This window comes from Heterodontus francisci, chromosome 36 (assembly GCF_036365525.1).
Source record: "Heterodontus francisci isolate sHetFra1 chromosome 36, sHetFra1.hap1, whole genome shotgun sequence".
NCBI classification, from domain to species: Eukaryota; Metazoa; Chordata; class Chondrichthyes; order Heterodontiformes; family Heterodontidae; genus Heterodontus; species Heterodontus francisci.
The window spans coordinates 10,093,801-10,110,019 of NC_090406.1; the positions used below are offsets into that span (position 1 = coordinate 10,093,801).

The 16,219-nt window shown below is 42.3% G+C and overlaps 1 protein-coding gene across 4 annotated transcripts in view; it reads left to right on the forward strand.

The window, feature by feature from the left end:
- LOC137351583 (CUGBP Elav-like family member 4) overlaps nucleotides 1–16,219 on the forward strand; it is a 402,153-nt gene that overhangs the window by 26,341 nt on the left and 359,593 nt on the right. For all 4 annotated transcript variants that reach the window (XM_068016150.1, XM_068016155.1, XM_068016152.1 and 1 more), the window contains exon 2: nucleotides 11,186–11,268. In XM_068016150.1, coding sequence (XP_067872251.1) covers nucleotides 11,186–11,268 — 83 coding nt within the window. The remainder of the gene's footprint in view (nucleotides 1–11,185; nucleotides 11,269–16,219) is intronic.

The following is a 16,219-nucleotide window of genomic DNA, read 5'->3' on the forward strand; positions in this document are numbered from 1 at the left end:
GAACTGAAAACATTGTAGATTCATGAAAACTTGAGTCTACAAATGTGCCATTGGGTGAAAAGATCCAATTTCCCACATTTGCACTGATGATAGCAATTGGGTCTCCACTTTGCACAACAGGAGTCCAGTCTGATGGGCACCTGAATGTGAAGTGAAGGAGGATGATCTTCCTAGCCAAGTGCAGTGGGAGATGGGCAGTGGAAGAGATCTCTCTAACCATTTTTCTGGAGAAGAACTATTGGAGTTTACAGTGCAGAAAAAGGCCATTCAGCTCATCATGTTTGCAATAGCTCTTTGCTGATGCAGTCCAAAACTAATGTTCCCGCCCTGCTGTATCCCCATAGTCCTGTATCTTTCTCTGCTTGAAATATTTACCTAAGTTTTCTTTGAGTGATGCAATTGTCCCTGGCTCAACCACTCCCTTTGGTAAAGCATTCCATGCTCTGACAACCTTCTTTGTAATGGGGTTACTTCTAACCTCTCTCTTCACTCCTATAGTTTTAAATTAATGACCCTTCTTCATTGACTTCCCAGCTAGAGGAAATTTATTTCCCTATACTCTAAAATCCTCATAATTTTAAAAATGCCTCTTAAATCTCCTCTTAGTCTTCTCTGCTTCAGTGGAAATTGTTCCGGTATATCAGGTTTCTCCTCATAAGCATAGTTTCCCATCTCTGTTATCATCTTGCTGCGTCTATGGCTTTAATGCCTTTTTATAATGGGTGCCAAAAACTGCATACAGTGTTCTAACTGTGGCCCAATCAGTGTTCTGTATAAATGGATCATTATTTCTCTACTCTTGTACTCTCGGCCACAATTTATTAAAACCAGAGCCAAATTTTGGCAGTTTTTTTGCAGTGGGCTTGTGTTCGCAAGGAACCAGGTTGACTCTCAATTGGCAAATTCAAAGGGAAACTAGGTAACTTCCTGACTTAACAGAGATTAGTTGAGGAGGTGTTTTGGAGTTAGGAAAACTCATTGAGACCTGGATGATGGAGGGAACTGTATAATCTGGATGATGTTTTCTTCTACCAAAACATCCCATGTCGAGACTCCCCCAGATTAATTTCACCTAGAATCATTACAACCGTCAACTTAGACTGGATAGAAGTACAGGTCTTAAAGATGGAAGGTGATAACATCCCATTTGCTGTAATATTCATAAAATGGGGAGATGCTGAACAGTTTAAAGATACAATCTGCCTCGGTGTCACAAGCCTTTTATCAAGAGCATCAATCTACTCTCTCTCCTGTTGGTCACTTCACTCTCACGAAATGCTGCAGCACAGAGCAAGGGGACACAGATCTGCTCCTGCATTTGCGACAATAAGATCCTCATTTCATGTCCAGTTGAAGGCAAGCACATGTATCAGAAATAACCAGGACCAGTAGTTCTATTCAATTGTTGTGTTTTAATAGGACACTTTCACTTGCTTATTACCCATTGTCTCTCAAGACAAGGAGGCCAAAGTAGAAGAAGAAGATAGAAGCTGAGATAGCCCTATCTCCGAATAGCATTCTCTTCCCTTTCACTGAAGAGCAGGAAAAGGAGAGGGAACAGTAATATCCAGCTAAATTAACAAGCCATAGCCAGGGAAGATGTGAAAGGAGTCCCAGGGGTACATGGAGCAGCAAGTCTGTCTGCGGCTGCAGGTGAAGGAGGAATCGGGTTATGAGTGGTACGACACAGGTCGTACTTTACATGCAGCTGATTAAGGTCTTGTGTTTCCAAATCATTCAAAAACATTATGAAAACTAAAAATATTGTTCAACAAGAATAACAGTGTGCATTTATATAGTACCTTTAACATAGTATAACATCCCAAGGTACTTCACAGGAATGTCAACAGTCAAAATTTGATGCCGAGCCACAGAAGGAGATGTGAAGACAGATGAAAGAGGTAGGTTTTAAGGTGCATCTTGAAGAAAGAGAGAGAGGCAGAGAGGTTTAGGGAGAGAATTCCAGAGCTTAGGGCCTTGGCAGCTGAAGGCATGGTCACCAATAGTGGAGAAATGAAAATCAGGCATGACTCCAGATTTGGAGAAGTGCAGGGATCTCAGAGGGTGATGATCATCACCATGGTAACCCCTGCTTTGGCCCTGTGGAATTTTTAATGATGACAGTGCCCCTTTCTTAATAAAGTGAACCATACAGATATACTATGATGAATTGTTATTAGTTTTGAGTGTCAGTATCTTGAAAGCATTTGGTTGATAAGCAAGTGGATAAAGACACAAGACTCCACAATTAATTTTTATGACTCAAGTACTCATTAAAATAATAAGCTATTGTTAAAATCAAGTTTATCTTGAAGATCTCATTTCAAAGCAATTAACATCAAAGATATGGAAGCTTGAATAGAGGCAATCTGAAACAAAAACAAAAAATGTTGATAATGCACAGCATGGGAGAAGGGAAGATTTCCTATGTGTGTCATGAAAATGTAAATGTGTTTTTATAAGCAGAGAAAGCCTCCTCCTCCCTTACCCCAACCCCCAAGGTCAGTCAGTAACAGAGAGAAAAGACAAGGCAAATGCTTTGTGATGTACCTTTCATTAGAACTGAGTAGACTGCAGAAAACCACTTAGGCCAGTACAAAGAGGAGGGGCCAACGTAAAGGTGACCAGCAGGGATTTCCTCGGGGTAGGGATTCTCGAACTTCCAGACTTTGCCTAACTTCCACAAAAGTTACAGCGGCGGAGTGGGAGAGGTCCCAAGAAAATTTCTGGTGCATGAATTGGAAGTAATTATCAAGTTTAAGCCTTCAATTCCAGGTGCTGGGGTGCGATTTGGAGTAGGACCTGATTAGGCTGAGTCCCCACTCTGTTGAAAAATAGTACATAATACATATTGATGAACATATTATGAGCCCATGCAAATGAGGGAACTGCATCTGCTAACTGTGATTTGTGCCACAGCAATGCTTATGCGTCTCCTGTATGTTCCTGGCATTCGCAAGGGCCCTAAGGCAAGGCTTTAAAATTTAAAAGACCAGTTTCAAGTGGACATTTCATAATAAAAAGATTTATTGCCGTTCCCAAGACCCTGCCAGCCCACTTACACTGCAGCAAGGAATGTTTCACAGAGAAAGTCCAGCCTCATATCTGAGATGGGCACATGACCAGTGCCATAAGTAGCCCTAACAGCAATCCATAATATGTGAGTGAGCCTAATATGAGCTCGGATTGGAGTTCATCCTGGCAGTGGCCAGATCTTCTCTCCCCCAAAAACAAAATTTCTAGACTGTATACTCAAACTACACTTCTTCCTCCCTCATTCGTTTGGCCAGACCTTCAAAGGAGCTTCACTGATCTAAACACAAGTGTCACCTATAACTTTTCCCGTTCACGTGCTGCTTGAGCTGTGCTGTGTGTTTTCAAAATATTTCGCTTTTTTGTAGTCATAAGAACCCAATGGTCCTTTTATTTATGGATTGCTGTGACCACACCTATGCTCACCTAACTTGAGATCATCAAAACTCTGCTGCCCGTGTCTTATCTCACACCAAGTCCTGTTCCTCTATCACCCCTGTGCTCACTGACCTACCTTGGCCCCCAGTCAAGCAATGCCTTGATTTTAAAACTTTCATCCTTATTTTCAAATCCTTCCATGGTCTTGTCCCCCCCTATCACTGTAATCTCCCCCAGCCCCATAATTCTCCAAGATATCTGCGCTCCTCTAATTCTGGCCTCTTGTGAATCCCTGATTGTAATCGCTCATTGGTGGCCGTGCCTTCAATTGCCTTGGCCCCAGGCTCTGGAATATCCTCTCTACACCTCTTCGCCTCTTCATCTCGCTTTCCTTCTTTAAGACACTCCCTTAAAACCTACCTCTTTGACCAAGCTTTTGATCATCTGACCTAATATCTCTTTCTGTGGTTCGGTGTCATACTTTGTTTTATAATGCTCCCGCAAAGTGCCTTGGGATGTTTTTATTACATTAAAGGCACGATATAAATATAGGTTGTTGTTATGTGTAAGGAGGTCCCTGACTTCACATTCAAGGTTGTAAGTCAGGAGCTGATCAAAGGGCCAAAGTTTTTTTTATGTCTCTCTTGAAGTGTTGCCCACTGGATGGGGTACCAGTCACTCTCTGATTCCTCACCTTCATCTTGACTGTCAGAATTCTGTTTAACTGGAGGACATTACAGCTGAGTCCTATCCTGTCCTTGCTTAACTATCACTTTGACACTTGAAGGAGCTGGTCATTTGATTGCAATGAGGAATGAGAACCCTGACCAATTATTGCCCCTTCTCTGAGCCAGGGGCATTGCATCCAATTGGACAAGCCATCCTGCCATCTCAGCTGAGATCCACAAACCCAGCAGAGAAGGGGGTTCGAAACTGGGACCTTCCTATTGTTTAGTAGCTGAGGTACCCACTAGGTGAACTCATCAAATAATTTGCTGCAGCCACTAATTTCATGTTATTTTCAAGTTGTTGTATTTTGGAAGCTTCTTCAAGGCTTTATTATTTTTGAGATTTTGGAAGAAAAAACATTACAATCTATGGGGTCATGCAGCATGAAATTGCCTTTCTCAAAAGGCTGTCTAACCTGTCCCTCTCTGGGGTGATGTGTGAGCCAACTAACTTCAAGCTCTGGTTCATCTCTTCTCTCAACTTCCAGAGTCCTCTCCTGAGATTTCACTTAATATATTTTATATTTTATGAGTATTTGTTACAATGCCATAGGTTAAAAGGTTGATTTCATCCTCAATTCCACATAGTTTTTTTTAGTAAAAGCCACTTACTCATTTAGCAATAGTTTAGGTCTTTTGCAATATGTTGTAAAATCACTTCAGATTGCCTCGTTCTTGTAAAAAGCTTTTAGCACCTTACTGTAAAAACAATTTAACATTTGCCTGTAGCCATTTTGTCTCTCTCCATTAGTTTACAGCTTAACTATTCATTCTGCCCTGGAATGTCTTAAGGCTGGTACTAAACAGTATAATTTTTCTTTAGCCTTCAGTAATCCTTATGCTCTTAAACTCCTGTTATTGATGATTTAGAGTTTGATATTTTATTTTAATTTTGAACACTCTGCCTGCCCGTGCTACACTTTCCTAACTGTAAAGGTAGGAGAAGGGAACGCATGTTCAAAGTAGTGAAAAATAAAATGACTTATGTGAGGAAGTTTGTGACACAGAGAATGAACAGCATGTGACATGGACTGCTGGACAGGTTAGTTGAGGATAAAATTATGGAACCTGTTAAGAAACTGTTGGATTCTGTGATGAGAGACTGTAGACTCTTTCTGGAATTAGGATCGGTTGATGGACCTCTTCATCTGTTTCTTTATCTTGTCTTAACTGAATTGAAGAGTGGTCTATACCTCATGGAGGAAAGTGCTTTGCCCAAGAGTTGGAATTGCCTGTTTTGAGTGTTTTGATCAGATTATGTCGCATAACTGCTTGTACTTGAAGTGCTTGTGTATTATCTTGGCTTTGAGTGCTGGATCAAGCCCTTTCTTATTAATATTAATATCCCGAATGTTGGGGCATCACAGCCGAGCTCATCCTGTCCTCGACAGCATAGGCAGTGCCTTTGCCCACTGAGCTACTGGAGAAAGCTGAAATCTATTTAAGAAAAACATCACTAAGCTCTGTCGTTATGAGTTGGCAAATTAACTGCCTAATGTGGAAAAACAGGAACTTACATTTAAATAGCATCTTCTCAAGGTGCTTCATATAGGAGAGAACATACATACATACATACAAATATATGAATTAGGAGCAAAACTAGGCCATTCGGCCCTTCGAGCCTGTTCCACCATTCAATAAGATCATGGCTGATCTGTTTGTGACTTAAATTCCACACCTCATCTACCCCTGATAACCTTTGATTCCCTTGCCTAACAAGAATCTATCTACCTCCTCCTTAAAAATATTCAATGACCCTGCCCCCACCACCTTCTGAGGCAAGAGAGTTCCAAAGTCGCACAGCCGTCTGAGAGAAAAAATGTCTCCTCATCTCTCTCCTAAAAGGGCGACCTCCAATTTTCAAACAGTGCCCCCTAGGTCTGGACTCACCCACTAGAGGAAACTTCCTTTCCGCATCCACCCTGTCAAGACCGTTCAGGATCTTATAAACTTCAATCAAGTCTACCCCCACTCTTCTAAACTCCAGTGAAAACAAGCCCAGTCTGTCCAACCTTTCCTCCTAAGACAACCCGCTCATTCCAGGTATCAATCTAGTAAACCTCCTCTGAACCGCCTCCAACACAGTTACATCCTTCCTTAAATAATGAGACCAAAACTGCACAAAGTATTTGAGATGTGGTCTCACCAATGCCCTGTATAACTGAAGCATAATATCCTTACTTTTATTTTCAATTCCTCTCGTAATAAATGATAACATTTCATTATCCTTCTTTATTTCTTGCTGTACCTGCACACTAACTTTTTGTGACTCATGCACTAAAACACCTAGATCCCTCTGCACCTCGGAATTCTGCAGTCATTCTCCGTTTAAGTAATACTCTGCTTTTTTATTCTTCCTGCCAAAGTGAACAACTTCACATTTTCCCACATTATACTCCATCTATCAGACTTTTGCTTACTCACTCAACCTCTGCAACCTCACGTCTCTTCATAACATACTTTCCTACCTATCTTTGTGTCATCTGCAAATTTAGCTACCATGCCATCACTCCCCTTGTCTAAGTCATTGACAGAGTGACATTGAGTAGAAGCAAAGGAATTAGGAGAGATGGCTGAAGGCACGATCAGTAAGATAGATTTTAAGGAAGTTTTTAAAGGTGGAGAAGAGAAGTTGCAGGACAGTGAGATTTAGGGAAGAAGCAGAACAGAGGCGGAGTGAGATGGTGTAAAACGCTCTGCCACTGAAAGTAGAATGGAGGGAAGAAGGAAGCATGGGTCAGAGGATTATAGGATGTGGTTTGGAAAGTGAGTTGTACAGATCAGTGGTTCTCAAGTTCAATTTACAGTCTGTGCTGCACTATATCTGATGGCAGTTGGGGCACCAGTAGATGGTGGCACAATTAACGTCAATGACCCTGGGCTGGGGAGTGCGAAGCCAGCCAAGTATCTCATTCTTGATCATTATTCAAAACCTCTACTGAAAGATGAATGTGTGTGGATGTTGCATGAGGACAAGATTAGGTTCCAGCCTAACAGTGCCCCTCACCCATCATCTAAGCTCCCATGTGAAGAGTGGGCACTTGGTTGAAATCTAGTTTAAATGTTACTGATGTCCATGGAACTGTATTGCAGCATATCAGTGCTGTCAGGAGAGGAGTGTAGAAAACTGAGGAGAAAATACATTACACAACTGGTCTACATTGCTCAGTTGGTGCACTGCACTGGACATTACTGGATTCGCCAGATCTTGAATTAACATTCTGAGTGTGATTTGACAGTGATTAAAGGTCAATAACCTCTGTCTAATAACCCACCTTCATTAGTGTTCAGCTTCACAACTAACAGTCATTACATGCCCTGTATGGTGAGGAATAGGGTTCAAAGGTTAGGCGTAGCTGCACATTACTTAGGTAATGCAGCTTGTACCCCCAACAGCCCTCTCCCCTGAAGATAATTAATATAGCCATAATTTATCAATAACGGAGATTGCTAGTAGAACCAGCTGCATGATGCTGTATTTAGCTAATGTGCTGTAACTCTTTCCAATCAATTATTTGTTCATTTTCTATGTTTGATTAGAAAAAGCTGTGCTCGGTAGGTTTGGATCCTCTTGTGCTTGTATTACAGGAAAGTGTGTAGGTCCCTGCTAGATCATCTACAGCTGGGAGAAACATACTACTCTTACCATAACCACTGTCATGTGATACATGAGCCAAGCCAAGCAGGTCTGCAGTACTTCAAGTTGCTGTTAATGGTTAACTAACCAGACTGGCTCACTAATGGGACCTAGGGGGCTGGAACTGTGGCTGGGGCTAGGCTGTGATTCTTCCCGCTCTTCAGCTAACCCTGCAAGCCAATGCTCTTATGGGGTCGAGTTGGTCCTGGTTGCATGAGTAGTGGGACGCTTGTCGGGACTCTTAACCGTAACCTTGGTGTTTGCTGACATGTACATAAGCTCCCTGAGCTTTGGTAAATGTTCTCTATCCCTGTAGGGGGGAGAGAGTGTGCACTCTGCATTGAACAAAGAGAAACTCTACCAGTTTGGGTTTCTCTTTATCTTGGATGGAAGCTTTTAACCATGGTAATGGGTTTCTGCACGTGCCAGCTGACCAAAACAAATGTTTCTGCTTTATTACCCTATGAGTTTTGTTATTACACCTCCTCTGTGCCACTTACAGGTAACATAGTAAACATTCTAAAAATCACAAATAGCTGATTAGAGTTTAATGTTTAAATTCAGGGGTGTTAGGGGAGGGATTGTTCTTGTTACATACAAATTCCTTGTCTTTTCCTCCCCATAACCCTGATATAATTATATAAATCAGTGCCAGTCATCAGTTATCCTTGATTATAAGTTGTTGCCAACTATCTGGTGTGCTGTGCATAACTTGATGCCAATTGTCTGGTGTCCTTCATGATCCACAATGCAAACTGTCTGGTACCCTGTGAGTAATTCACTGCCAGTTCTCTGTTGCCCTATGTAGCTAGTGTCCTGCGTGTAACTCATTACCAGACTCTGGTGACCTGTGCATTACAGAATACCAAATATTTTGTGCACTGTATATAAGTCAGTGGCAGCATCTGCTGCCCTGTGTGTAACACACTGCTAGCCATCTGGTGTCTTGTGTATAACTCTCTTGCCCTGTGTAACTCATTGCCAACTATCCAATGCCCTGTTCATAACTCACTGCCAACCATCTGTTGTCCTACATATAATACACTACCAGTCATCTCGTGCCTGTGCAACTGATTGCCAGCTGTCTAATGCCCCATGTGTAACTCATTGCCAGTTCTCTAATGCCCTGTGTATAATTCACTGCCAGTTCTTTAATACTCTGTGTAAAAACTCAATGCCAGTTCTCTGCACTGCGTATAGCTCGCCAGTTTGCTAATACCCTGCATATAACTCGCTGCCAGTTCTATAATGTCCTACGTATAACTCACTGCTAGCTATCTGTTCTCTCAAGTCCAGAGCTTAGCACCTGCCAACTATTTTCTTGTATCACAACTGATAGCTAGCTGCTGTCCTGTGTAAAACACACTTCTGGCTGTCTTCATGTGCGTTGAAGATAATAGTTTTGGAGTAACCATGAGACAGCACCCTCAGTGGCTCAACATTGTGGAACGGAGCCATCGAGACAGAGAAGATCCCTGGTCTGGACCCAGTGGCACTGAAATTAGTCTAAGCACCCCGGGCCCTGAAATTTTCTAAGTGCCCCGGACCTTGAAAGGGAAAACTGAGACAGGGTCACTGCTCCTGATCGCTATCCAGTGACCCCTTTCAGAACATAAGGACCTAAGAAGTAGGAGCAGGAATGGTCATACAACACTTTGAGCATGCACCACCATTCAGTAAGCTGATCTTCTACCTCAACTGCATCTTTCCGCACTATCCCCATACCCCTTGGTTTCCTTAGTATCCAAAAATCTGTTGATCTCTGTCTTGAATATACTCAAAAACTGAGCATCCACAAATCTCTGGGGTAGATAATTTGAGTGAAGAAATTAATCCTCACTCTCAGTCCCAAACGATCGACCCCTTATTCTGAGTTAAAAGATGTGTATGTGTGGGTATCAAGTAAGAACTGAGTTGGACTTGGCAGTGATGCCTCTTGTGGTTGAATAGCCTGCCAGTACTCACTGCGGAGGGAGAGGGCAAAAATCAGCATAGCTGATGAGGATTTTGTATATTATAAAACAACTGACATAAGAATGTAAAATAATATGAAATAAGAAAAAGCTATTTGGCACATTAAATCAATTCTGTTTTTTCATGAACTCTATCCCACCCATTGAATCTTCATAATCTCCAAAAGTTGTTAAGAAAAACATCCAAAATGCTCATCCCTGTTCTGAATCTGTACTATTCAATGCTGATCTGCTGCCTCCCACAGTAAATGTTCTGCCTGCACAGTGACATTCCCACAACCCTACCTGCGTAACCAATATCGCAGTAGCACAGGAGTCTTAGACCTGGCTCAGAATACTATTTGGAGGATGTATATCCATTTATCTAGCCTCAATTGTTCTACACAGACCTTCCAACTTAAGGAAAACTTTATAAAGAAAGAATTGCATAGTGCTTTTCATGACCTCAGACTGTCCCGACAGCCTTACGGTCGGTGAAGTTCTTTTTGAATCTATTGACTGATGTAAGGAAATGTGGCAGCCAACGTGTGCACAACAATGCCACACTGACAATGAAATAATGTCTTGATCATCTGTTTTAGGTGTTAGTTGAGTGATCGGTGTTGGCCTGCTCTTCTTCAAATAGTGCTATGGGATCTTTAATGCCCACCTCAGTGGGCAGGCAGGGCCATGGTTTAACATCTCATCCAAAAGACAGCCCTTCTGACTGTGCAGCACACCCTCAGCACTGCACTGGGAGTGTCAGCCAAGGTTATGTGCTGCAGTCTCTGGATGGGGCTTGAATCCACAGCCTTCTGACTCACGAATTGAGAGTGCTACCACTGAACCAAGACTGAAGGTTTGAGGTGCAGTCAAATTATACAGGGAGGGCAGGTTATGGGAGTGGGGATGTGGTTCTTGGGGCTCCTGCAGCTTTCTAGATGACTCAAGATGCAATATGTGGCTTCTCTAAGACTCTGAAATATATGGAATTGTAAACGTCTAGTGTGGAAAGGTCTGTGAAGTATTTTGTTTGCTCATAAAATAAAATTTACATTCTTTGGAATTGTCTTACATAACCCTTTTAATTGAGGTGCAGCTGGGTGAAGATGATCGCTCTGATCCTGTATATCACTATATTGCTAATAAAAATTGGGAGGGGCTGTTGGATTAGTTGAAATATGCCGAGTGACCCATGAAGGATAACTTGCTTGATTTACTTTAGGGAGTCAGGGTGAAGTTCCCAGAATTGCTTTTTGAAATTAGCCGCAGGTTGCTTTTGCCTCTTCCAGGAGTTGGGATTACAAATGTTCGGGGAGGGGCGAAGGGTTGTATGAGATTGCACCACCTAAAAAATGGGCCTGGTGGTATTCTCTCACCTCTTTTTAGGTATCGTTCCCTAATGGAATGAAATTTCAGTGCAATATTTTTTTCATGCCATATTTCTGTTCCTCTAGGCTGTGCCTTCCTTACGTACTGTGCAAGAGAATCTGCTATCAAGGCACAGAATGCATTACACGAGCAGAAGACCCTGCCCGGGGTAAGTGTGACACATTGTTGAATAGATTTATATTACCTCCTTTTTTTGTTGCTGTTTGTTTTTCTGCCTAAACTGGATTTTGACACTTGTTGTAAACGGGCTTGTAGGTTAACAGACCTTAACCAGTTCTGCCACTTGTTTACAGCTGAGTGTGGCTTGAATATGTATTTTCCTGGAGGCTCCATTGTAATTAATGTAAAGTAGATGTCCCTCGGGGATCATTTTAGTCTGGGTAACTGCAGGAGATTATGATTAAAGGGCTGTTTTGAGGCCAACTGCTTTTGCTTTTTATTGGCACTGCAACTTTTCAGTCTGGCCAATTTGAGACCAATTTAGCATTATATGTGCACAAATATAGGGACTGGTCATCTCATTTGTTTATGGTTCGATTTTTAACTCTAGCCCTTGCTCAGCAGATGGCTGGATTTGCCTCCCCATATTCCTATATTCCAATATATCCTGTCTGCAACCAGCAAACCAATTATACCGTAAATGTAGACACTTGCCTTATGTAACCATTTAAGACAGAGAAGAGGAGGAATTTCTTCTCTGAGGGTTGTGAATTTTTGGAATTCTCTGCCCTAGAGAATTGTGGAGGCTGTCATTTAATATATTCAAGGCTGAGTTGGACAGATTCTTGAACATTAGGGGAGTCCAGAGTTATGGGGAACAGGCAGGAAAATGTTGAGGCCAAGTTCAGATCAGCCATGATTCTTATTGAATGGCGGAACAGGCTTGAAGGGCCAAATGGCCTAGTCCTGCTGCTGTTTCTTACCCTCCTATTTAGTCATTACAATCCAAAAATAATTAGTTGTGCACAGTGACTTGAGATGTTTGGACAAAACAATAAGGCTGTAAGTGTTTTTTTTTTCTCTCACAAGAGGAATAATGTTTGAGAACCCATACTGGGAGATTGAGCTCACAATCTGCGCTCTGACACCACAGTGAGGTACTGAGGGTGTGTTGCACTGTCAGTGTTCCATCCTTCAGATAAGACATGAAACCAATGAACCATCTGCCTGTTCTGGTAGATGTGAAAAAGCCCACGCAGACAGTTCTCCTGGTGTCCTGGCCAACATTTCGTTTCTCACTCAATGAAACCAAAATAAACAGATTAACTGCCTATATATCTCAGTGCTGTTTGTGGGATCTTGCTATCCTTAAAAGGGATGACATGTGTAATAAGAAGTTGGGTTGCGTTTCAAAGTAGTTTGTTGTTTGTGAAGCTCTTTATGATGATTCTGAATGACGTGATAACAGTGCTGTATAAGTGCAAGTCTTTTTTTAAACTTTCCATTATATGTTGCTTTTAACTGCTGTGTATCAGGTTTCCTTTTTATTTCCAATAGCTTTAACCATGTTAGATTCCTAGCAGAATTCGATTCTGTGTATCTGTGGCTTGTTAATTTGTGTACTGGTGGAATAATGGGATATAAATACTTGCCAACCACTTGCAACCCCTGTTCCTGATGTTTATGCAAGGCCCTAGAAGATAGTCGATTACTGAAACAGCATTACAATCTACTCCAGTCACTGCGCAAATTGTGGTTGGAAAAGCTTATGCCTGCAAGAAATGGGGTTAGTTTCATCTGCCTAGACCTAAACACTGGGATTTCCTCTCCTAATCCTCTCTGCCTCTTTACCTCTCTCTGCTCCTTTAAGATGCTCCTTTTAAACCTAACCTCCCTCTTTGACCAAACTTTTGGCCACCTGTCCTAATATCTCCTTACATGGTTCAGTGTCAAATTTCACCTGATACCACTTCCTGGGAAGCGACTTGGGGTGCGTTACTGTGTTAAAAGTGCTATATAAATGCAAATTGTTGGTGTCATTGGTTGATAACTGTGGATATAAGTTTACTTTGTGATTTGAAACCCCACCCATGGCACATCCCTGAGCTGATTCTAGAGGAGTGAAAGGCTGTGTTCCTGTTATTGCAATGATAAAGCCTGTGCTTACAGTCTGTCGATAGACTAATAGTTAGATATTTTTCATTGTAGTGCATGGTAAATGTTTCTCTAAAGAGAAGGAAAAAAACCTGTAAAGTTCTGTGATTTCTCCACTGTCCTCATTGCCAATGCAATGCTGTGGTGTAATGGCTCAGAAAGTTGTGGGTTCAAGGCCCACTCGAGAGACTTCAACACAAAATCTAGGCTGACACTGCAGTGCAGTACTGAGGGAGTGCTGTACTGTCAGAGGTGCTATCTTTTGGATAAAATGTTAAACCAAAGCCCCCATTTTCCATCTCAGGTAGATGTAAAAGGTCCCATGGCATTATTTCAAAGAAAAGCAAGGGAGTTCTCCCCAGTGTCCTGCCAACATTTATTCCTCAACCAACAACTAAAAACAGATAATCTGGCCATTATCACATTGCTGTTTGTGGGAGCTTGCTGTGTGTAAATTGGCTGCTGTGATTCCTGTATTACAACAGTAACTAGGCTTCATTGTCTGTAAAGTCCTTTGAGACATCCTGAAGGTGTGTAAGTCTCCCCCCCCTCCCCTCAAATGGTAGCAGCCTGCCTAAAAACTTCCCCAACATGGTGATTAACACCCATTAAATTTTTTTAAATTCCTCTGTCACGGCTCGACAATGTCCTCCCCCGCTGTCAATTTATTTAAGTGTTCTCCCCAATGACTCAACAGATTTATCTAATCCAGTGCTGATCCATACCAAGCATGGAGATCCTAGGCTTCATCTATCTGTGCTGAATTAGTTGCTGTGAACCAGTTTGGTAGCTGTGCTTCTACGATTGACCCTCAGAGTGTTGAGAAAAGTTGGCCAGGGTTCTCATTCCTGATCACTGCCTTTGGAAAGTGTATGTGTGTTTGGACATTATTGAAGATTGCTTTCTATGCCCACTGTGGCCAGGTACCTTGCTGATACTTAACATTGAGGCTCACTCATGAAGAGGGGCCATTTGGATCAGATATGGGAGAGGTCTACCTAAGCAGGGACACAAAACCTTCAGGGGAGTGAAAGGGAAAAAATAATTAACTTCATGAAACATTCAGAAGTTAAATGAATACATAATATCAAGGCTTTGGGTGAATCTGTCAGTGTGGGATCCTCTAAATCTATATGTGGAGATATTGGAACTCGTTCCTATTTTGCAGTTGTGAAACGGGGCAAAAAGGTTCAATTTCGAGAGGCTGTGTCACAGCAGCCCACCCCCTGCAGGATGAAATACCATTTTGACTCATGCTGCCACCTTAAAACAGTTGTTAGGCTCCTTGCACATGCCATTGAGAAGGCTAACATTTTCTTTTGCTACTCCTGGCTTCATAGCATACCTGGAGGGTCTCTGCTGGGCTGCACTCCTGTGCTCACCCCACTCCCATTCTCCTTCCCTCACCTCTCAGTGCCTACTTGAGGTCTGATGTTGGCATCATGGGTGGCCCAAGTTGGTGGGGAGCCAGTCAGTGAGCTGCCTCTGGGTGCCCAGTTGACTTCTACGACTTGCTGGAATTACACTGATGAGGGTTAATATTGGACACATCTTGAGCTCTGGCTTCTGGTGTGTGCACGCTGAGCACATTGCAAATTTGGGTCTGAAAGTGAGCCTGTACCAATTTCTGGCCCACAGTTATTCCAGTATGTCTGTCTCACTGAAATGAGGTCATGGAATGTTTTGTGGACCATGGCGGGTCCTGATCTTCTGGGACCATGGAATTGTCATTCCCAGGAAAGTAAGTGATCAAGGGTGGTTACTGTTGGGTCGATGAATATTCTGGAGTTTAGCTTGATTTCATTTTGGATGAAGCTGTGGAGAACCTTTACTTTGTAGAATGAATTGTGCTGGGTCAGGTACAAAATTGCATGTGGTCTGTGGAAGGAGCAAATTTGATAGGCCGAGTGGCCTTTTGTTATTTCATGCTTGCTTATGTTTTTTAGTTGTCTGAGTTGCCTTTGTGACAAAAGGAGAAGACCTCAAATGTTGGAAACTGAAATAGAAACTGAAAGTTTTCAGGTATAGACCCATTGTCAGAACCCAGAACCTGAACCTATTTCTTCTCTTTACAGAGGCCAATGGACATGGTGTGTCTTTCCTGTTTTAAAAAAAATCACAGTCCCACTCATTACGAGGCAAAATTTTCAATGCAATATTTTTTTCTCTCCCTCTTCTGCTATTTTCGTTCCCCCATATCCCTGGCAGCGTATCAAGCAGGCTGGCAGAGAGCTGACACATTGTGGTACCAGGCAGTTCTGGGAGTCGAACCATGACCATAACCCCCTCACACACCGTGACAGCAGTAGTTCAGTAAGTAGCACTCTTGTGTCTGGGTTCAAGTCCCAATCCAGGACTTCAGCACAAAAATCTAAGCTGACAGTCCAGTGCCGTACGGAGGGAGTGCTGCACTGTCAGAGGTGCCATCTTTCGGTTGAGATGTTAAACCGAGGCCCTGTCTGTTCTCTCAGGTGGACGTAAAAGACCCCATGGCCACTATTTTGAAGAAGAGCAGGGGAGTTATCCCTGGTGTTCTAGCCAATATTTATCCCTCCTTCAACATCACAGAAACAGACTATTGGGTCATTATCACATTGTTGTTTGTGGGAGCTTGCTGTGTGTAAATTGACTGTTGCATTTCCTACATTACACTTCAAAAGTACTTAATTAGCTGTAGAGAGCTTTGAGACCTCTGGTGGTCATGAAAGGCACCATATAAATACAAGTCTTTTTTTTCTTTCATCACCCCCATCCCCAATGTCTCAAACAAATATTCTCAGCGTCCAAGCTCTGCCTCCTAATGTTTAGCTTCTACCATTGCCCCATTTTGAAGTCAGTTCTTGGTGATGGTTTTTTAGATGAAACTTCTTCTATTATGGAGGAGTAGAAAGTTTTTTATGCAGGTGTCTGAAGGGACTCTCAAGATGTCCGTTAATTATTTCTTGTAAGTATTCTAGGACAATGCCAGATATAAATCAGCCCTGGACGCTAGGAAATGCCATTTG